The sequence below is a fragment of the Oryctolagus cuniculus genome, chromosome 3, assembly GCF_051225735.1.
Source record: "Oryctolagus cuniculus isolate XC-2025 breed Fujian yellow rabbit chromosome 3, ASM5122573v1, whole genome shotgun sequence".
Taxonomy (NCBI): Eukaryota; Metazoa; Chordata; class Mammalia; order Lagomorpha; family Leporidae; genus Oryctolagus; species Oryctolagus cuniculus.
The window spans coordinates 80,222,544-80,240,950 of NC_142869.1; the positions used below are offsets into that span (position 1 = coordinate 80,222,544).

General features: G+C 47.6%; 2 protein-coding genes across 3 annotated transcripts in view; both read right to left on the reverse strand.

Moving 5' to 3' along the window:
- Positions 1–3,050: 3,050 nt before the first annotated feature.
- On the reverse strand, positions 3,051–12,805 carry TBR1 (T-box brain transcription factor 1). The gene is made up of 6 exons (XM_017342894.4): positions 11,933–12,805; positions 11,155–11,309; positions 10,677–10,798; positions 9,876–10,034; positions 8,681–8,742; positions 3,051–5,559 (listed from the first exon to the last, which is right to left on the reverse strand). The coding sequence occupies exons 1-6, from the start codon at positions 12,622–12,624 to the stop codon at positions 4,701–4,703; spliced, it is 2,049 nt and encodes a 682-aa protein (XP_017198383.2). The 5' UTR covers positions 12,625–12,805; the 3' UTR covers positions 3,051–4,700.
- Positions 12,806–17,273: 4,468 nt separating this feature from the next.
- Positions 17,274–18,407, reverse strand: part of PSMD14 (proteasome 26S subunit, non-ATPase 14) — a 109,695-nt gene continuing 108,561 nt past the window's right edge. For both annotated transcript variants that reach the window (XM_051849542.3, XM_051849541.3), the window contains one exon: positions 17,274–17,689. In XM_051849542.3, coding sequence (XP_051705502.1) covers positions 17,591–17,689 — 99 coding nt within the window. In that variant the 3' untranslated portion in view covers positions 17,274–17,590. The remainder of the gene's footprint in view (positions 17,690–18,407) is intronic.

Genomic DNA, 18,407 nt, shown 5'->3' on the forward strand with positions numbered 1-18,407 from the left:
AGAGTAAATATTGCTGAAACTGAGTTCAATCAGTAAGATTTAAGTTGTTGCCTACTTATGTACATTTGACTAAAAAGCATTGTTGCTGTTTGTTTCAGGAGAATCCAGGTAAGTTTGTTTTAAAGCAGGACCGGGAGTTCCACTTTCTTTCCTAACAATGGCCAATTTGCCTACATGATAAAATCACAAACATACAAATGAGGTGCTGGATCTGAGAGCAGGCTAAACCCCCTAAAAAATCACTCATGAGCACATCCACATTGTTCAAATATCCCAAAAGAGAGTCTTGAATTCCTCTGGATAAATGGCCTCTAATCATAAACAAAGCTTTTGTTCATAACCTGTATCCTCAACAGAAAGAACATCCTTTAACGCTTCAATGCTTAAAAGCAGCAATATCATAGAAAACGGTGGGAAACAATTTTAGCACTGAGATTTACCACAAAACATAACTGCGAGGGGTGATGGGGTGCAGAAAGTTCTCTACAGAACCCTAAGCACCACATTTTAAAAACTCAGATGATGAAAGTGATCCTAAGAAGGCTGAAACAACCCTGTTTAGGGAAACAAACTGTTCAATAAATCTCTGCCAGTCCTAACAAGGCCTTGGTGTCCTAAGTTGGAATTGGTCACCGGGGCAGCTCTAGGGCAGTGGCGAGGAAGAGGCCGCGCCCTCAGGCCTGGTCGAGGCCGCAGAGCCTCTTCCGCCAGAGCGGGTTGCGGGAGGGTAAACACGCAGAGACGGAACCAGGACTGGGCCCGAGCCCAGAATCAGGGCCACTGCGGCCGGAACCCCTGGCCCGGACCCGACGGCGAAGGCTGCTGCCGCCCCACCAGACCCCGGGAACGGCCCCGCTTCTCAGACGCCAGACCCTTCGGTCCGGCCCGGGTGTGCCAGGGCAGACCTGCGGCCTCGCCTGCCTGCCGGGGCAGGGCCGAGTTGCAGCCCGCCGCTGCCGCCCTTGACCGAGGCAGCACGCTCTGCTCCCTCCTCCGTCCACACGGTGGCCGCCTCGAAGGCTGGGACTCGAGGGCGCAGCTGCTTACGGCTAAGCGGCACCTGCGGGCTGCGGCGTTCAGCCCCGAGAGAGACTGAAATTGAGTTAAGATGGCGCGGGCTGCAGGTGGCGGAGGGGCTTGAGCCAGAATAAGGTGCTAGCCGCACGCTCGCCTGATTTTTTTTTCCCTCTTGCTTTCTCCTTCTGAAAACCTACTGTTGAAAACTAAGAAAAGCTGAGTTTACAGAGTGGATTCGTCGTCCTTCTCCGTCCCCACCCTGGCCCCTACCCTCACAGAGATAGAAGGCCGCTTGAATTCTAACCCAGGACTCGAACTTTGGTTCCCAAAGGGTCTCCCCAGCCCCAACTGCGATTCCCTTGAACAGCAGCAGCCTCACAAACACAGTGTCACTTCACCAGACACCCAAGACTTCTTGGAAGCCAGGAGAAATGATCAGGCTTTAATGGGACGAGAAAGCACACTGCCTCCGAGAGGAGCGCGTGGCTGCAAATTTACCTCACGCTGACTCAGTCCACACAGCAGATGGTGGCAGAACTGCAAGGGAATCGACCTCCCGATTTTTTTTAAGTACTTCCTAATATCAGCTCAAGCACGTCTTTCAGTACAAGGCACTACGTTCCTGTGAAATCTATCCTCGGCGCCTAGGCGCTTATAGTGTACGCACACCACACCGACTTCGTAGCTCACCGCGACTCTGCCCCGAGGGCGGCGGGCCCCGGCCGGGCGCCGCGTGCTGCTGGGGCCAGGCCTCGGGTCCCAGAGCCGAGCGCGGCCCTCGCGGCCTCGAGCCCTGGCCCTGCCACGGCCCCGCGCCGCGCGTTCCCGCGCCCCTGCGGGCGCACGAGTGCCTGCCCCACGGCGGAACAGGCGCCGGGTTGGCGGAGCGCGGCCTCTGGGCGGGGCGGGTGGGAGATTTCGGGAACGCGCCGCTCCACAAGCTGCACCTGCACCGTGTTTTGTACTTTTCGTCCTCTTGCTTAGTTCTTAGGTGTGGGGAGGGAGAAGGAAACACAAAGGAAAATCAGTCATGGCTTTTCTGTGTGGCAGACCGAACTCCACCGCACGCCGTCTAGTGGCGGAATCGTCCAGGCAAGACAAGTCCGATTTAGCCTCCCTCGAATCCGTTTTAATTGGAATTTGGAAGCCTCTACAGCTGTCAAACTGCAGAGGGGACACAGGACGATCTCTAGGTGGGGGTAAATGTAGTTCCGTAACCCTGAGATTGGCTTTGCGAAGCTAGAAGTTTGAACCACTTTCTACCTTTTATCTTGGGTCAGCTCTTTGAAAGACAACAGTATAAAAAGAGCTTCTTAAGGACATGAAGGCAGAGCTCTGCAGTCTCCTTTACTGAGGCATTAGTGGCCCGGGGCTGGAATCCCTCACTTCTGCCCCTGTTCTCAAGGGATGGGGATCCGGCCTGGGTAGGGCTGGCACTAGGGTTCTACCACCGAAGAGATACCACCCAAAGTAAGTTCTCAGCTCCGTAAGCTTGCACCACAGGTTCTTTGCTACCTCACCGCCACCCGATCCCCTGAAATCATCCAGTCAAGAAATGTAGGCCGTTCTGTGTTTTCGCTTACAGATTCGCCACTCACCTCCAAGGCCTCGTATGTAAGACCAGAATTTTCGCCATCTGCGGTCAACAGCCTATTTTAACATACATTTAAATTACACCCTCTTCTCGCCCGATGCCTCCCGCCTTACTTTGTGAAATTAAAAGCCCCTCCTTCTCCTGATCGCATTATTTCCAACTTCAGAGAGAATCAGATCGGTATAGGAAAGTGCCTATTTTTTTTTTCTGGAAAAAAAAATAAGCACAGAAAGTGAAACTTCACCCACAGGGAACTAAATGATAGTAAAATGAGAAGAAAACGAGTAATTCATGGTGCTATTAAGCAAATTTAAGGGGGGAACAGGAGGTGGTGCCCATTAAATAATGACCTATAATAATTAAATTATTTTCAAACTGTAAACTGCTTTCAAACACCATAGTTAGCGTTTTACCAGGTTTATTTTACTTGTTATACACAGACGATACAAACGAGCAAAAAACAAAACGTTTCTCAGTGGAGTGTGTACTTGTATAAATTATTCAATTCACAGACAAAAACGAAACAAATATAAAAATCACAACATTAGATTTACAGAAGAGCCAAAATATACACACGTTTAGACCCTGAATTCCTATTAGGAAAAATCCCCCCCTCCCATGGATTGGAATCTAGATTGAATATTGTGTATGATGCATATTTCACATTCATTTTGAAATACAAAAAAAAGGTATAGGTTTGCTACACAACATTAGAAATCCTACTAATCTATTTCCAGGGGAATTAATGCTCCTTATCAAATATAACAAGACTTGGGGGGGAGGCAGTCTTATTTGCATTAATGCCAGAGTTATCCCAAGGAAGTCAAATTTCAGCTGTTTCTAGGGTGGTGGGAAAAATCATTTTCAAAACTAAAATGCAGTAAAATATACAACTCACACAATTTATCTTCACTAGACTACACTATAGTTACCAACAATTCAGTCATCTATATCATTAGTAGAGTATTCATTACAAAGATTTACAGCATATAAAGGTGGAGGGGGGACTGAAAAGATATTCAGAAACAGTTTGTCAGCATATTTGGCACCTGCACAGACCAGTTATGGATTTGGCACTTTGGGGAAAAACAAATAAGGCAAAATAATATTGCTGATGTCGAGCTATTCTATTGGGAGGGTCAGGAAGGGAAGCATACAACTCCAGTTGACTTTACTTTGCAGGCATCATGCCACTTAATCGATTTGCCCAAGAACACCTATCCTGTACAGGTGTTTGTGTGTGGATTCTCCTTAGCTATTTGTGTGCATCCGAGCACATAGAAATCTATTTCATGCAACAAATTGCGGAGAAGTGAGAACCCCACCACTATCAAGTGTTTCGTGTTTCCAGAGCCTCTTAGAATACTGTTAATTTATCTCACAAGAAAAGAGAGAGAGGAAGAGAAAGAATGAGGAGAGGAAAAGAAAAGAAAAGCGAAGAAAGGAGAAAAGGAATGAAAACGGTGAAGCATGAACTGGTTTTGTGCCTTGACGATGAGAAAATCTAGCCATTCGTTACAATAAATTAACACTATGTACAATCATTTCACAGGCTTTGTTCCACTAAAATTATTAACATCCCTACCATCCATCCATCCATCCATCCACTCGGGGATAAGAAAGGACGCGCTGGCTGGCTCCAGGTTCTATAGTCAACGTCCTCTGGTTAAAGGGGAGGCCGAGACTTGGCGGGTCGGATTCGCGGCTGCCTGCCAGGACTTTCCAGGTCTCCTAAAGGTGAAGAGTTTCATTACGAGACAGAAAAGGAGGGGGCGAGCAAAAGACGAGGGGGAAGAAGGGTTGTGAGGGGCATAACTTCACAGAAGGAGCGTTAAGGAGGAAAACCGAAAGGTTTACAGCAAAGTTGAAGGTCGGTGCGCTAATTGCAGAGACTGCTGTGCAAAGGAAAAGGTTATAATCACACTGGGAGACCTGCACTTATTCGCTGCAGACGGTCATCGAAGGTCAAAGACAACGAGGGGTCGCGCAAGGTGGGGCCGGGGGAGGAGGTGCTGGGGAAGAGCTGAGTGAGAGGGGCTGGCGGGGGGTAGAGGGTGTCCAGGCCGCGGCCCGGGCGGGCAGGAGCGGCCTAGCTGTGCGAGTAGAAGCCGTAGTAGCCGCCTATGTCCTTGGCGCAGTTCTTCTCGCAGTCCCGCTGGGCCAGCACCTCGCTCTTGAGCGGGGACGAACTCTCGGACACCGGCGTGTCGGCAGGCGAGATTCTCCTCCGCTTGGCCTGCTCGTAAATCCCGGAGTCGCTCGAGTCGATGGACTTGATGGAGGAGGGCGTCTCGATCCAGCTGGAGTCGGACAGGTCTTTGGGCTTGGCGTCCTCGGCGGCGCCGGGCGGCAGCGGCGAGCGCTCAGCGGCCAGGCCCTCGGCCTCCTCGCCCAGGTAGGGGTTGGCGCCGGCCATGCGCGCGGCGGCCGCGGCGCTGTTGGGCCAGCAGGGCAGCACCGAGCCCGACTTGGCGCCACAGTACTGCGGGGGGCTGCGCGCGCCCCAGCCCGACGGGTCGGCGTAGTAGCCGAGCGGGCGGCCCGTGCAGCCTGCAGCCTGCAGAGGCAGCGCCTTCACGCCCGCCGCCGCGTACGAGAGCAGCGTGGCCGCGTTGCCCGCGAAGTCCGTGGCCGTGTCGTAGGCCGAGGCCGCGAAGTCCAGCCGGTTGTTGGCCGGCGTCACAAACCAGCGCTGCGGGGACGGCGCGCCCGGGTCCTCGGCCTGCTGGGGCGATAGCAGCCCGTTGGTGTGTGGCACGCTGCGGTCCGTGCCCGGCCCGGGGCCAGCGCCTGCACCCGGGTGGAAGCGGGCCTTGGCGTAGTTGCTCACGAATTGGTCCTGCAGGAAAGAGCCGGCCATGGCGTAGCGGGCACCGGGTACGATCTGTGAGCGGGGCGAGTCATTGGGCGAAGGGGTCAGGCGGTCCATGTCGCAGCCTGTGTAGATCCTGCGGGAGTGGGGGAAGAGAGAGAGAGAGAACCGAAGGTGGCGCGGAGGGCCCTTCGGGCTGCACAAGGAAAGGCCCCCTCCACTTTCCACCCACCCCGCACCCTCCATCTGTAGAGTGCCGACCAGGATACAGATCGCAAAAGGTCACAGACCCGCATCTTCCCCAACGTAGGTCGAGGAATTACAAAGGGGTCAACCTGTCGGCGCAGGGCCTGCGCGAGATACAGGGCACGGAGAGGAAGGCTCTCTTCTCGCGCTTTCAACTGCGCAGGGCACCGAGCGAAGGGCATAGCAAGGGGCTCTCATTCCCTTTCTCAACAAGAGTGCGCACCTTATACCGGAGGAGCAAGGTGCTATGTGCCCACCGGGCTTTTCCTCTGAGGTGGCTTTCTGAGCGAAATTTCTAAACAAGCCATCCGCTCCTCCACACTTTTCAGACCTCCTGTGTCCACTTGATGGTTCAGGTGATTTCTCTCCTCCTTTCTCTAGATCATTTAAGAAAACCCTAGGGAAGAACTGCGTGTGGCCGGTGGGGGTGGGGGCCTCGCATGCATCCAGGTAGTAAAAATCACACACTGGTCGGCCCTCACCAGTCTTCTGAGACCCCGACGACTGCCGCTGGGGGCCTCCAAAGATCCCACTCTCTATTGTTTCTCCCCTCCAGGTGTGATTCTTTAACCTCCCATCCCTCCCAACATAAACAAACAAGAATTACTATTTGGACACAGTCGTTATCCTTAAGGTTCTTCTACAATGGAAAAAGGTTCTTGACCTTTTCTCCGCAGCTCCTAATCCATTACTGGCAAAAACTTTCAGGCAAACTTATAGTACAAGAAAGTGAGCACCCCCAAGCAATGCACCGTTAACAAGAGCTAACCTGTGCTGAGCTGGTATTTGCTACAAGCACTATTGGTTCCAGGGCTGCACAGACAGTGCCTTCTTAACTCACAACAATCCTTTGAGCCAGGTACTATATTAACCCACTTCACGAATGAGGAAACTGAGGCAAAAGGAGGTCTTTAACAAACTGGTTCAACCACCGGCAGGGATTGTGTTGTTGGGAATTACCTTAGCTAAAATAATTAGATTAACAGTAGGCCCTAGGCCTAGAAAATCCCACTTGAATTGAAAGGGAACCAGGGATTGGATGAAGATTGGTAGAAGTGTTTTCTCATACACATACACACATGCCTCCGTTTTTATTTAGCTCACACATAAATGTTTTAATCTTTAGTGAACAGACTGTTTTGAGGGAGAGCTTCAGTTTTATCAGACCTTAATCCTTTGGGGGGAAGATTCCCTGGTGAGTGGCCAACATTGCAGTACCCCCTGAACCCTTAAGCCTTAAGCCTCTCCCTATTTCTCCAAAATCCATGCCCAAATAACCAATGCAAGAGGGGAAGGGGAGAGTGTCTTAAACCAACTCTTCCCCATCTCATAAAAGTCAAAGGTATCTTTTTTGTATAGATAGAGAAGCTTTTCATGAAAAACTGACAGTGATTTAAGAATCAAAGAGAACTGGCTTTTCCAACAGAAGGCAATTGGAGGAGGAGGGACAGGTGAGAGTTATGCTGTGGCTGCCCAGGTCCATTCTGCTTGCTTTACAAAATTTCCCTCCCCAAATTTAATTCTTTTCAAAGTAGAGGGAGGCAGGAAGGGAACATAACTTTCAAGGTGCAAACATCTTCTCTGTTTACCACCACAGCATTTTTAAAAGAAAAAAGCAGTCTACAAAAGATACAGTTTAGATGCCCATCCAGATCCCAACCCACTGGGGATTACTGAATTGATTTGTGTTAAATGAAATGCCTTTGAACAGATGTTCACAAACAGAATTAAAAGCTCAGAATCTATAGGACTCTTCTCCAACATCTCTGGTCTCTTGGGCTACACACTTCCCACTGTGCTGGCCCCACCTTTGCAGACTGTGAACATTGGAGTAGCCAAGTTTTTATTCTGGAGAATCATATGGATGAACTCTGCCCCCTTTATAATACTTTTGAAAGGCACTTGTAATGGTTGGAGGCAATATATCAATGACTGTCTTTTCAGTTTTTTATTAACTAGCAAGAGGGAAGGTTCTTTGGCTGCAGGTGGACTAGAGGCAGCCACTGTCTTTCTCCATCACCTTTGTTTAATCCAGTTATACTTAAAGGCAGTTTTAACTTTTTAGCTCCATCCCAGGGAGTCACTGAAAGCCATGAAATTAAAGATGGATGTACCCTTCCCTTTTATGGTCAGAGAAAGTGAGGCAGCCCCCACAATCCAGGTTTCAGTTGTGCTAGATGGCACCACCTGAACTCTGAGGCACTGGGACTGGCCCCTGAGTGAGAATGTCAGAGGCAGCCCAGAAAGCATTTAGTTCACACCTACTGTTGCCCCCAGAGAACAGTCTTTTGATAAAGAGAGAGAGAGAGAGAAGGCAGGCCTGAAGAGGAGGGAACCAACACATTTCATTAAAATGCATATAGACACAAAAGTCAAGAGGAAATGTTTCTCTTTTGAAGCTTATAAATAACACACAGCAAAAGCATCTGAGTCCTCACCGAAGCCTGAAATGACTGTAACAGCGGTTCTGCTCATGAACTCGCCTGTGGTGGGTGCACACACATATCTATCAGTCCGTAGTAAACTTGCAGAGGAAACGCTATTACACAAAACTTGGAAATGGGTAAATAAAAGTCACGTATGCCAAGACGACTGTAACAACTGCCAGAGCCACGTGCATTTTCAGGCAGAATTGCCCGTTTCAGACACAGACAATCTGAGCTGAGCATCTGCAGCGCCACATACAACACCGGGCACCCGGGAACCAGGGCAGCTTCCCCAGCCAGCTAGCCAGCCAGCCCCAGAGGGTCGCCAACAACTTTGTAATTCACAGGAAATCTAAACATAAGTGGAGGAAACCTTTGACCAAAACCACACAAGTACCAAGACACAAGGTCATCCGGAGAGAAGGTGTGGGGATGGAGGGGGGGACAAAATTAGAAAGGGGAAACCTCTGAAACAGATCTACCTTCACACAGTCTACTTTCCAGAAGCCTTGTACATAACAATCCACCTTTGACCTAAAGCCCAGTGCCACAACTGTTTGAGAAGGAACATGCAAAGTTACTTACGTGTCATAGTTATCCCGAAATCCTTTTGCAAAGGGGTTGTGATCTATTTTCAGTTGTGTAATCTGGGAAAGAGAAAAAAGGATAAATGTGATCTCACCTCTATACAGGAAGATTGGGAATGTGAGAATATATCATCTACCACTTTTTACAGGGTCTCAAGGCCCACAATTTCATTAAATAGCAAAGTTTCCCAAACTGAAAATTTTGAGAGAATGATGGAAAGGAAAAAAGGAGAAAGTATCACGAAACGTAGGAGACACATTTAAAATAATGATACTTTAAGATACTTCAAACTAAAAGATGTATTTCAGTTATTTAGCTCTCCTATGTGTTTTTAAATTGTTTAAACTCACATCTCTAAAATTCTTGTTACAACACACTCAAGACAAAAATCTTTAAGGGAACTTGAATTCATCACCAATTTTTGCATATTTTATGTGTTTCACCAAATTTTATTTAGTGGGCTGTTTCTGATTCACAACCTGGGAAACTACGCAAGTTGCATCATCCTAAAATCAGTTTGCATTTAAAATAAAATAATGTTGTAGCTCCTGAAATTTTTACTCAAATAAGAAAGCAAAAAAAACAAAAAAAAAAATCATTCCTGGTGGACAAATCAGCCACTGAAATGAGGTTTTCTGCAAACATTCAAATACTGAAGAAATACAAGTGTGAGAAAACTCATCCAATAGCTTACAATAATTTGATTTATTGTAGTTTTCACGTACATGAATGTGTACCTTCTTTTGATTTCCCAGAACAATTACATTTGTTCATTTCAATAATCAAATCTGTTTCTCTTATTGAAAAAAAAAATTAGATAACGAAAGTTGTCAACAATAAAATGCAGGGGAAATCTGCTTGTTTTCTAAAGGAAGGCGGGACTTGAGAGCGAGCGAAAGCAGATCTTTATCGGTTCTAGTTTGAGGACCAAATTAAAACTCCCAAAAGATGCCCCAGAAATCCTAGTCACCTCCAATATGGCCCGGGTGACCCGCGACTGAGACAAATAATCATTTTCCCACCGGCTTGTATTCCGGGAAGGTGCCCCGCAGGCCCTTAGCCCTACGCGGGAAACGCGCACTAGAGACAGCAGTTGCTGACCACAGTGCTGCCCGGGATGTCCGGGCGGTGCCGGCGGGTGCGGGAGCCTCGGAAACCGCCCGCTGCGCGCCCAGCCCCGAGGCCTGCTTACATCGGTATTCTGGTAGGCGGTGACGGCGATGAACTGAGTCTCCGGGAAAGTGAATGTCTGCACGCGGCCGGGCTGGCTGGTGTCCTCCGTGCCATCCTCGTTCACTTCCACCACATGTAGGCGGGGCTGGTACTTGTGCAAGGACTGTAAAACCACCATCTGTCCGGCAGAGAGAGAGGGGAGCGCCGCCGGGCGAGGTGTGAACGCGGGCGCCGTGCGCCGGGGCTGCGCGCCGCGGGCCGCCGAACCAGGCTGCTGCCCGCCGCCCCAGCTACCACCTGCCGGCCGCGCTCGGCCCGCCGCTGACAGGCTGGCCCGGGCTGACCGGCCCTAGCACCTCTGCGAACAGGCGTCGGCCCGGGCGCCGGAGGAAGGCAGAACCCGACAGCCAATCGGCAGGGCCCTTCTCCTAGTCCCCTTTTAAGGAGAAACAACGATTTCTCGCAACCTGCAGATCCTGTGGGCTTCCTTCTCAAAATCAATCAATATTTGTCGTTGGGAAGGTCGGGGACCCCGGAATAGAGCCAGGGTGCAGGGTGGAGAGAGCAACTTTATACACGGAATGTAATTTCGGGAGTTGGAAATAGAATTTTGGGGACACCTTTTTAATGCAGAAAAAAAAAAAAACATGTATCCAGTTTGACACGCTGTTTTAAACTGGCAAACTGGATGTTAGGGATAGGAGAGACAGAAAGACGGGGGCGGGGGAAGAGGGGAGAGGGAGACACACACACACACACACACACACACAGAGAGAGAGAGAGAGAGAGAGAGAGAGAGAGGCGCGAAGGAACCACTGACCTGCCCATTGTTGTTTGAAGCTCCTTTGTTGTTCGTAAGTTTTAATTTTCCGAAAGAGATTTCTTGGCGCATCCAGTGAGCTCCAGTGTTGGGGGAATCCGGATGCATATAAACCCGATTTCCTAGAGCAAGAAATAGGTTGTTTACCTATGTCCGGGGTACTGCCTAGTCCCAACTGCTCACCATGGAGCGCGCGCGCACACACACACACACACACAACACCTTGTTCAACTGTGAAGCCATTAACTGGGGCTTTTTAGGCCGCACGTTCTCCCTATTAACTGGGCATGATTAAAATAGCTTTTGCATAATCCTCCCCCTTCTCGCCACTCCGTCTGTCCCCCTGTCCCTCTCATTTCCTTTCAGAAGTCATTGGCCGATCTTTTTAAAAAGTCGCTCGAGCCAGTCCACAAAGGCTTTAATTAATCATTCTCACCTAAATAAGTGTCAAAAAAACGTGTTAATTGGAAGGACTTGCCTTGCACATTGGTGTCCGCTTTGCCGCAAGGAACCCATTTGCCTCCTTGAAACCTCCAGTGATTGGGATCCGCCAAAATCACATCCACAAAAATATTGTAATGAGCCGTGGGATCGAGACCAGAAATGTTAAAACTTAAAAAAGGAAACATGCGCCTATTTAAATTAAGGGAAGGAAGGGAGAAAACAAGGAAAAAAGAAACATAAATGTTAAAGATTAAATGTGAGAAGCGGGGCGCCAGATAGCAAAGCAAAACTTGTTCTGATAGCATAGACCAGCGAGTGCTGGCTGGGTTGGAAGAGGGGTGGTGGGAGAGGAGAGGAAGAGAGAGGTAGGGCCGGGCTCGGAGAGCGCAGCGACTGAGCTGGAGTGGGGGGTCGGCAGGTACCAGTGCTCAGGTGCTGAGCGAGGCTGGCGACCCACGTCTCCACCTGTCCGCAACGGTGGGCGTTGAAGAGTCCCTGCGGTCGCCCGGCCGCTGGCCGGGGGCTCTTCCTCTCTGTCTCTCTCTCTCCCTTTCTCGCCTTCCTCCGGCCACTGACTTGGCTCTCCAACCTTGTTCCTGCAGCAAGGTCCCCCCACCACCAGCAACCAACATCACCGTGATGGTTATCCTTTCCACGTTCCCCTTTTCCAAAAACCAGACAACTCCAGGGAGCACCAGAGTACCTTCCACTCCTCTCCCGACCCCAACAAACGCCGCCGAAGCGGTCGCAGCCTGGGCGCGCTCTCGCCCCGGTCGCGCCTGCAGCAGCGGCAGCCAAGAATGTAGCATTACCTTCCCTGTTTGGTGATGATCATCTCCGTTTGGTGCCGGTGGAATTTCAGCCAGAGGGGCCTGTTGCACAGGTACACCTGCGCTTTGCCGGGCACCAGCCCTGGCTGCGTGGAGGAGAACTGGTAGAACGGGGCTCCTTGGTAGGAGTGGCCGTACTGCTGTGGGTAGGGGTAGCCGGCCGTGGGGTAGCCCTGCGGTGAGGAGTTGGACAGGAGGCTGTTGTAGGCTCCGTTGGTGATGACCGGGTGGTGGGCCATGTAGCGGCTGGGGCTGCCGATGGAGAAGGCGGGGTGCGCCGGTCCGTGCTGGCCGGGGTACGGGAACATGGCACTGGGAGCAGTGGCCGCGGACTGTGGCTGGCTGGACTGAGAGAGGAGGTAGCGATCTGCAGCAGAGCCATCGAAACTGTGACGAAGCTCAGAGACCCCGTCCAAGACAGGAGAGAGTTTACTTCTCTGGACGTCCCCTGGTGAGTCCTTGGAGTCAGGAAAATTGTCTGTATCTGACTGATTCGTCATCCCCCTGGTAATTTTTTTCAAAGGTGAACTTCTCTCCAGGTTGTCAGTGGTCGAGATAATGGGATGATCGTGCAAGACAAGCTCGGATCCGCCTGAATGTGGGTAGCTGCTGCTCACATTGAGAAATTTCTTGGAGAGCATGATAGAAGGAGAAAGGCAGTGCTCCAGCTGCATAGCTCTAGAACCTGAACACTCGCCCTCCCGTCCCTGGTTTTTAAAGTCCTATTTATCATAAACTAGAAATCCACAGACCCCCTCACTAGACAGAAAGCACTTCACCCAGCAAATGCTTCTCAAAGGTTTGATTTACTTTTTTTTTCCCTGGGAGAAGAGATTGGCCAATTGACACTATGCAGCAATCAGAAAAGGCTCACTTTTGATCTCGCTGCTTGTGCAGCCGATGAAACGGCTCCTGCCATTGGTTAACTGCTGACAGTAATTTAATTAGATAGACATTAATTAGGATAATCACCTGGCTCCTGGTCGCGACGATCATGGCAAATTGAAGGGGATGATTTTATTGTTGGCTTGGGGGGTGGGGAATGCGTGTGGGTTTACGTGAGCACTGTTGTGTCACCTTTAAGCTTTGTGACCACTGCTTTACGAAGATTCAAAGATGTGCAATTTACTAAACATCTCCTACCTCCCCCCCCCCCCCCGCCCCCTCGCAGACCCTTCAGAGCGGAGGAGGGAATTCGACGATGCGAGGAGACTTTTCAGATCAGAATGAGCCAAATATTCAGTTGAATGTAACGATTTCAAGTGCAAAGTATACAAAGCGAGAGCCGGTGGCCTCTTCTCGCCCTGTAAAAGTTCCAGAGTCTGTCTTTTCCAGTTAATACGGAAGCACACGACACCTGAGCCGGGCTTGGCGCGCGGGTCCTGCGTGTGCTCGGCGCCCCCAACGCCGCACCTTTTAAACTACGTACATAAATAAATCGCCGCCGCTGAGAGCCGCAGCGGCGGGCGGGAGGGGCCGGGTGGGGGCGGGCAGCAGCGCACCCACCCATCCACCCACCTCGGGAAGGTTCGGTTTCTGGGTTGAGCATGGGAACGGTGACAATCTATGATCTCCTTTTTAAGTTTTGAAATAATCATAAGCTGTCGGACTGAAGTGCCTTAATGTATCTGCAGTGATGTTTACCGGGTCTTTACTAAATATTTTATCAGCTAACTTGGTCGCAGATTATCTGAAGAGCATCTAACTGGGGGCAGGCGCCATACATCCTTTGCTGCATCCCACTGCACTTCCTTTCTCTCTGAAGTACTGGCTTGGAGACAGGTTCAGAAGCCTCGCCAGAAGAGAGGGCTGAGGCCCCGGTGCAAATGGGTTCGCCAGTAGCGCTGATATGGGGAGGCAGGATGGATAGTGGTGTCACCACTGCGATCTGAGTGAGGACTCTGTGTGCGTGTGTGTGTGTGCGTGTGTGTGTGTGTGTGTGTGTGTGTGTGTGGTGTTTATATAATCTGGAAGGGAGAAAAAGGATCCCTGCCAGTAATTTTAAAAGAAGGAGGACTCTAAGGAGGAATAGAGAAAAGAACCAATTTTAAGAGGATGTTGGCAAAAATAAATAGCACGAGGCCCAAAGCGACTCTGAGGAGTAGGTAGAAAAGATCTCCCGGTACCATCAACTCTGGAGCCCTGTCCTTGGCTAGGACCAGAGCGGCAAAGGCTTAAAGGCTTTATCTGTCCAGAGCTGCTTCCCGTGGCCGGCCTCCTACTCCTCCCTCCCACGGCTTCGCTCCCCGGACGCAGAGCCCCTCGAGGAGGGGGAGGAGGAGGAACGCAGCAGCGCCAGGTCTCAGAGCGGCCGCGCGAGCCGGCGCTGACCCCAGGGGCACATCCTGCAACCTGGGAGCTCGGTCAGGCAAAGCCTGTGTCTTTGAGCGAGCGCGTCCGCTCCTCCGTGGACTGAGGCAGCTCCGCCAGACACAGCGGCGCTGGGGACGTTGGGTGGGTGCCGGGCATGGGCGGAGAGGGGTTAACCGGACTCTCAGATTCGCTGCTGTAGTGCATTTTTAGAGCAGCGAGCGGTGGGCCGAGCGGTCAGCGAATGAGTCCAGACTGAGCCGTACCCCGAGGCGGGCTGGGTGCCTTGGTTGCAGAGGGTACCAGCTGCGGCCTCCAGCAGGGCGCCGCGAGCAATACGAGGCGCGGGCGGCCCAGGGCTGGACAGGTTGATGACCAGATGTCCCATACTCAAGCCGAGAGATTTTCTAGGAGAAAAATTAAACCAGATCCATTTTTTCCTTTCAAAAGCAAACCTCAGCTCCTAACCAAGAGTGTTCATTGAACAAACCTGTCTTAGCTGCTGAGGCTTGGGGTGCAGGAGAGGGGAGAGTAGCAATGACATCATTTGACATTTGTTTTCCTACCCTTGAACTTACTCAGCTTGTGCCTTACTTTGCACATTTCTGTCTTCTTTCTTTATTGTTAACTTCTCTGTCCCTGAATACCTGTCCTCTGCTGCTTCTAAGGGTACCTTCCTCCGGCCTCAGTACCACACAGCCTTCAGTGTGCAGCACACAGTGTGACTACCTGGGCTCCTTTTGAGGCTCTGTCATTCCTGACAACCTAGACTGGCTTCTTAGAACAAATGAAGAATGCTAAATTGAAATGCTTAAGTGTTCAGAGATAGAAAAGGGATACAATGCACCTTCCTCTGAGTTATTAAGGAATTGAATAAGATAAATGTGCACCCTGTCCTACTTTGGATTATCATTAATAAATTCAGTGATTCCTCACATAGGCTATGCCTTGAATTTATATACATGCACAAGAAGGAAAAGGTTTCCTTAGGATCACACCCACCTGTGTACCATAATTCTGTAGACCAGGGATCCTCAGACGTTAAGATGTACTATGAACCACATCATGAACCCTGATTGTGATTCAGTAAGTCTGGGGTTGGGCTGGCATTCTGTACATGCAACCAGCTTCCCTAAGACCCAGATGCTATTGGTCCAGGCAGATTACACTTTTGAATAGTAAGCTTTCAATGCCCCATACTAGCCTGAGATTAAGGCAGGGACATTTCTACACTGGAGACAAGTGTAATTTTGGCTCCAGAGCTGTTTTAACTATGGGTAAAGATGCTCACAAAAGCATACCTTTGCGTGCACACACTTAGGAGTCCTGTGCATGAAGTTTGTATTCCTTAAATAATTTTTTTTTTTTAAAAAGCATGTATTGAGCTTGTGATTAAACAAGTTGTCTCAAAGCTTAACTGGGCCTGGGCCATCGTGCTGCTGCAAAAATAGTTGTACATTTCCAAGACAAAGGTGTTCACTGGGCCTCTCTTTAAGGAATCCTGATTTTGATCAACTCTAAATCTACAAAGAAAATATAAGTTTTGCTAGGAGAGATTGTGACGAGATTCTGAGAGTGGAAATGTCTCCAACATGAACCAAGTGGGAGGAAGTAGCTTTGAGGTATCCAAAAAAAATATGGTGATCAAACGAGGGCAAAAGGTGCTGTTTAAGCCTTTAAAATCATAGTCCTCAGAATGATTTTTCAGGGCACTGAGTGAAAAAAGGAAACAACTTCTCATCTGAGTATTGAGAATAGTTCTTCTGAGGGTGCAATGTAAAAAAAAAAAAAAAAAAAAAAAACACAAAAAAACCCAAACTTGGCTAGCTCCAATCAACACTATCTGTGAAATTAATTATATATCTTTTACCTGTAAGGGAAAATACCACATATCCCAAAAATCTGCACATAAGATTGCATTAGGAAACAGGAAAACTTACACTAATTTCCACTTATATTTTAATTTTAGATGGTTAGATATAATCCCAATGACTTAAATGGTATATATTACATGTCCTATATAACATATACTATCACTATATCTAAAAGAGGAAACAACAGGACAAGCAAGAAATGCTCAGAACACCTCTTATTCTTCCAAAAAGACACTGAAACATACTGGGAATTTAAGCCATTTCCATTTTCAGTTTCTGGATACTTCATTAGGCAACCAGTAAGAGTGTAGAATTGTTCAAATAGGACAGTAATGTAGCCTACCAAAGCATTCATAATAAATCTAGTAGGTTCTGTCTGAAAATTGTCCTTTAATAAAGCCTTAGAAGTAATCTCAGCCTATTTTCAGAAGGAAGGGTACGCAGACTAGAATTAAACCTTAGTCTATCTCTGTATCTTTTGCCTTACTCTTTGGTGTACCCAGAATGGTGCTGTACCATGAGTATTATCAGGGTCAGCTTTCATTGGACATAGTTGGAAGTAGGTTGCAAAAAACGTCATCTATGAAAATTGCCATTAGTCAATTTGTTTTCTCTTTCAGAAAACTGCATACTTCTAAATTAGTTTGGGAAAGATGAGAGCAAATAGTAATAGATAAGCTCGTGACATTAAATGCACATTATGGCTACTCTTTTAATTTTGCTTTGAAGACATTTTATAACTTCTCTGGCTTAGATGAAAGTCTAGTCCCAGACAGTCTCAAAACCGTTGGTGGAATGGACTCTTAAAACACGATAAAGTCTAAATTAGACTTTCTTCTTCAATGTATTCCTTGGAAATCCTGAAAGTACAATATTTTTAACAAGATACTGAGTATATAGTATTAACTTGTGAGATATGTTTTTAATAAAATATGTCAGCATTTTTTCTGGGTTACTGACAAAGTAGCCACTTATTAATGGCAATCATTTTACATCTGTGAAGTTTTGTTATTACATTCATGTTTTATGATTTGTAAGGTTTGTAAATGTAAAGGGAAACATATCTGTGTGAGATTTCCAGAACACTGTCAAATGTTAGTCTGTCAATTCCATCCAGTGCCAAAAGACCTCAGGAGACATAGATTGTAAATGTATTTTATTTTGTAAGCAACAATCAAAATATATTTGCGCTACTGATTTCTTCAAATATTAAATGGGATCTTAACAAAATTTGTCCACTTTGATGTATTCTTGTACAACTTTGGAATCTGCAAAGACCCTGACTAAAGAAACAGAAGTAATTGCACAACCAAGACGGAAGGTGTTATACTGCTGTGAATGATGCCAGATGTATTACACTTAACCAAATACACCTTCAGAGGTCCCTTGATTTTGAGCATTAGGAACAACAGAAGAATATACATTGAAAGTATCACTAATAGCTTTTGGTGTTGCTTTATTTAAATACAACAGTATCCAACATAGCTGCTAAACACTGGACAATATTTGAAGTCATAAGTACATCCACATGTTCCTCCAAATGACGTTTGGGGTCCTAAAAGAAAAAGAAAAAAGAACTATGTTATTGGCAAATTAATATTTTTTTTCAGTAGCTAATGAAATTAGTAAAGAAAGGTAGTCCTTAATGTATATATTTACAAGTATTTTACAATTCAACTTTCCCAATATACTGTAACAGTCTTAGGATCACTAAATCTGCTAAAAAGTTAACTAGCTAATTAAAAAATAAAATCAAAGACTGATCAACTATGACTTAACTCTATATACCAGAAATTTTTATAAAGAGTAAAAAGGAATTCTATATAGTTCACAATCATTTGATTTTTGAAGAGTGATTGTATGTGTGCATATACATGCCTGGGAATGTGTGTGTACATTCTTTGCCATTCAGATATCTTGAATGTCTGAGGGGTTCTTATATTCAAAGATGACATATCAATAGTTCAGTGTGAATTCTCATTACTTCTACATCTTGGTAAAAATCAGAAATCTGTAATTTCAGTATTTTTAAGAGTAGTATTTTAAATGATTCAGGAATTATTTGCAGATCAAAAGTCACTATCAATGGTTAAAATTTTACATACAATTTGGATTTATTCTAAAGTGTTAAAGAATAAATGTTTTATGCAGTGCAACAAAAATGTATCATAGATAATTATATAGGTGTAATCTGTATCTTAAGCCTGATCAAATCTATTTTTGAAATAGATTGCATTGAAAACAGGGCTTAAAATGCATTGTAATAAAGGAAT

What these genes read in the sequence shown, in the direction of transcription:
- TBR1 (XM_017342894.4), bottom strand. Translation starts at nt 12,624, where the DNA reads ATGCAGCTGGAGCACTGCCTTTCTCCTTCTATCATGCTCTCCAAGAAA. An exon ending in CTTCAAACAACAATGGGCAG is followed by an intron (nt 10,035 to 10,676) that starts GTCAGTGGTTCC and finishes TCTGCCGGACAG; the next exon opens with ATGGTGGTTTTACAGTCCTT. An exon ending in CCGCCTACCAGAATACCGAT is followed by an intron (nt 8,743 to 9,875) that starts GTAAGCAGGCCT and finishes TCTCTTTCCCAG; the next exon opens with ATTACACAACTGAAAATAGA.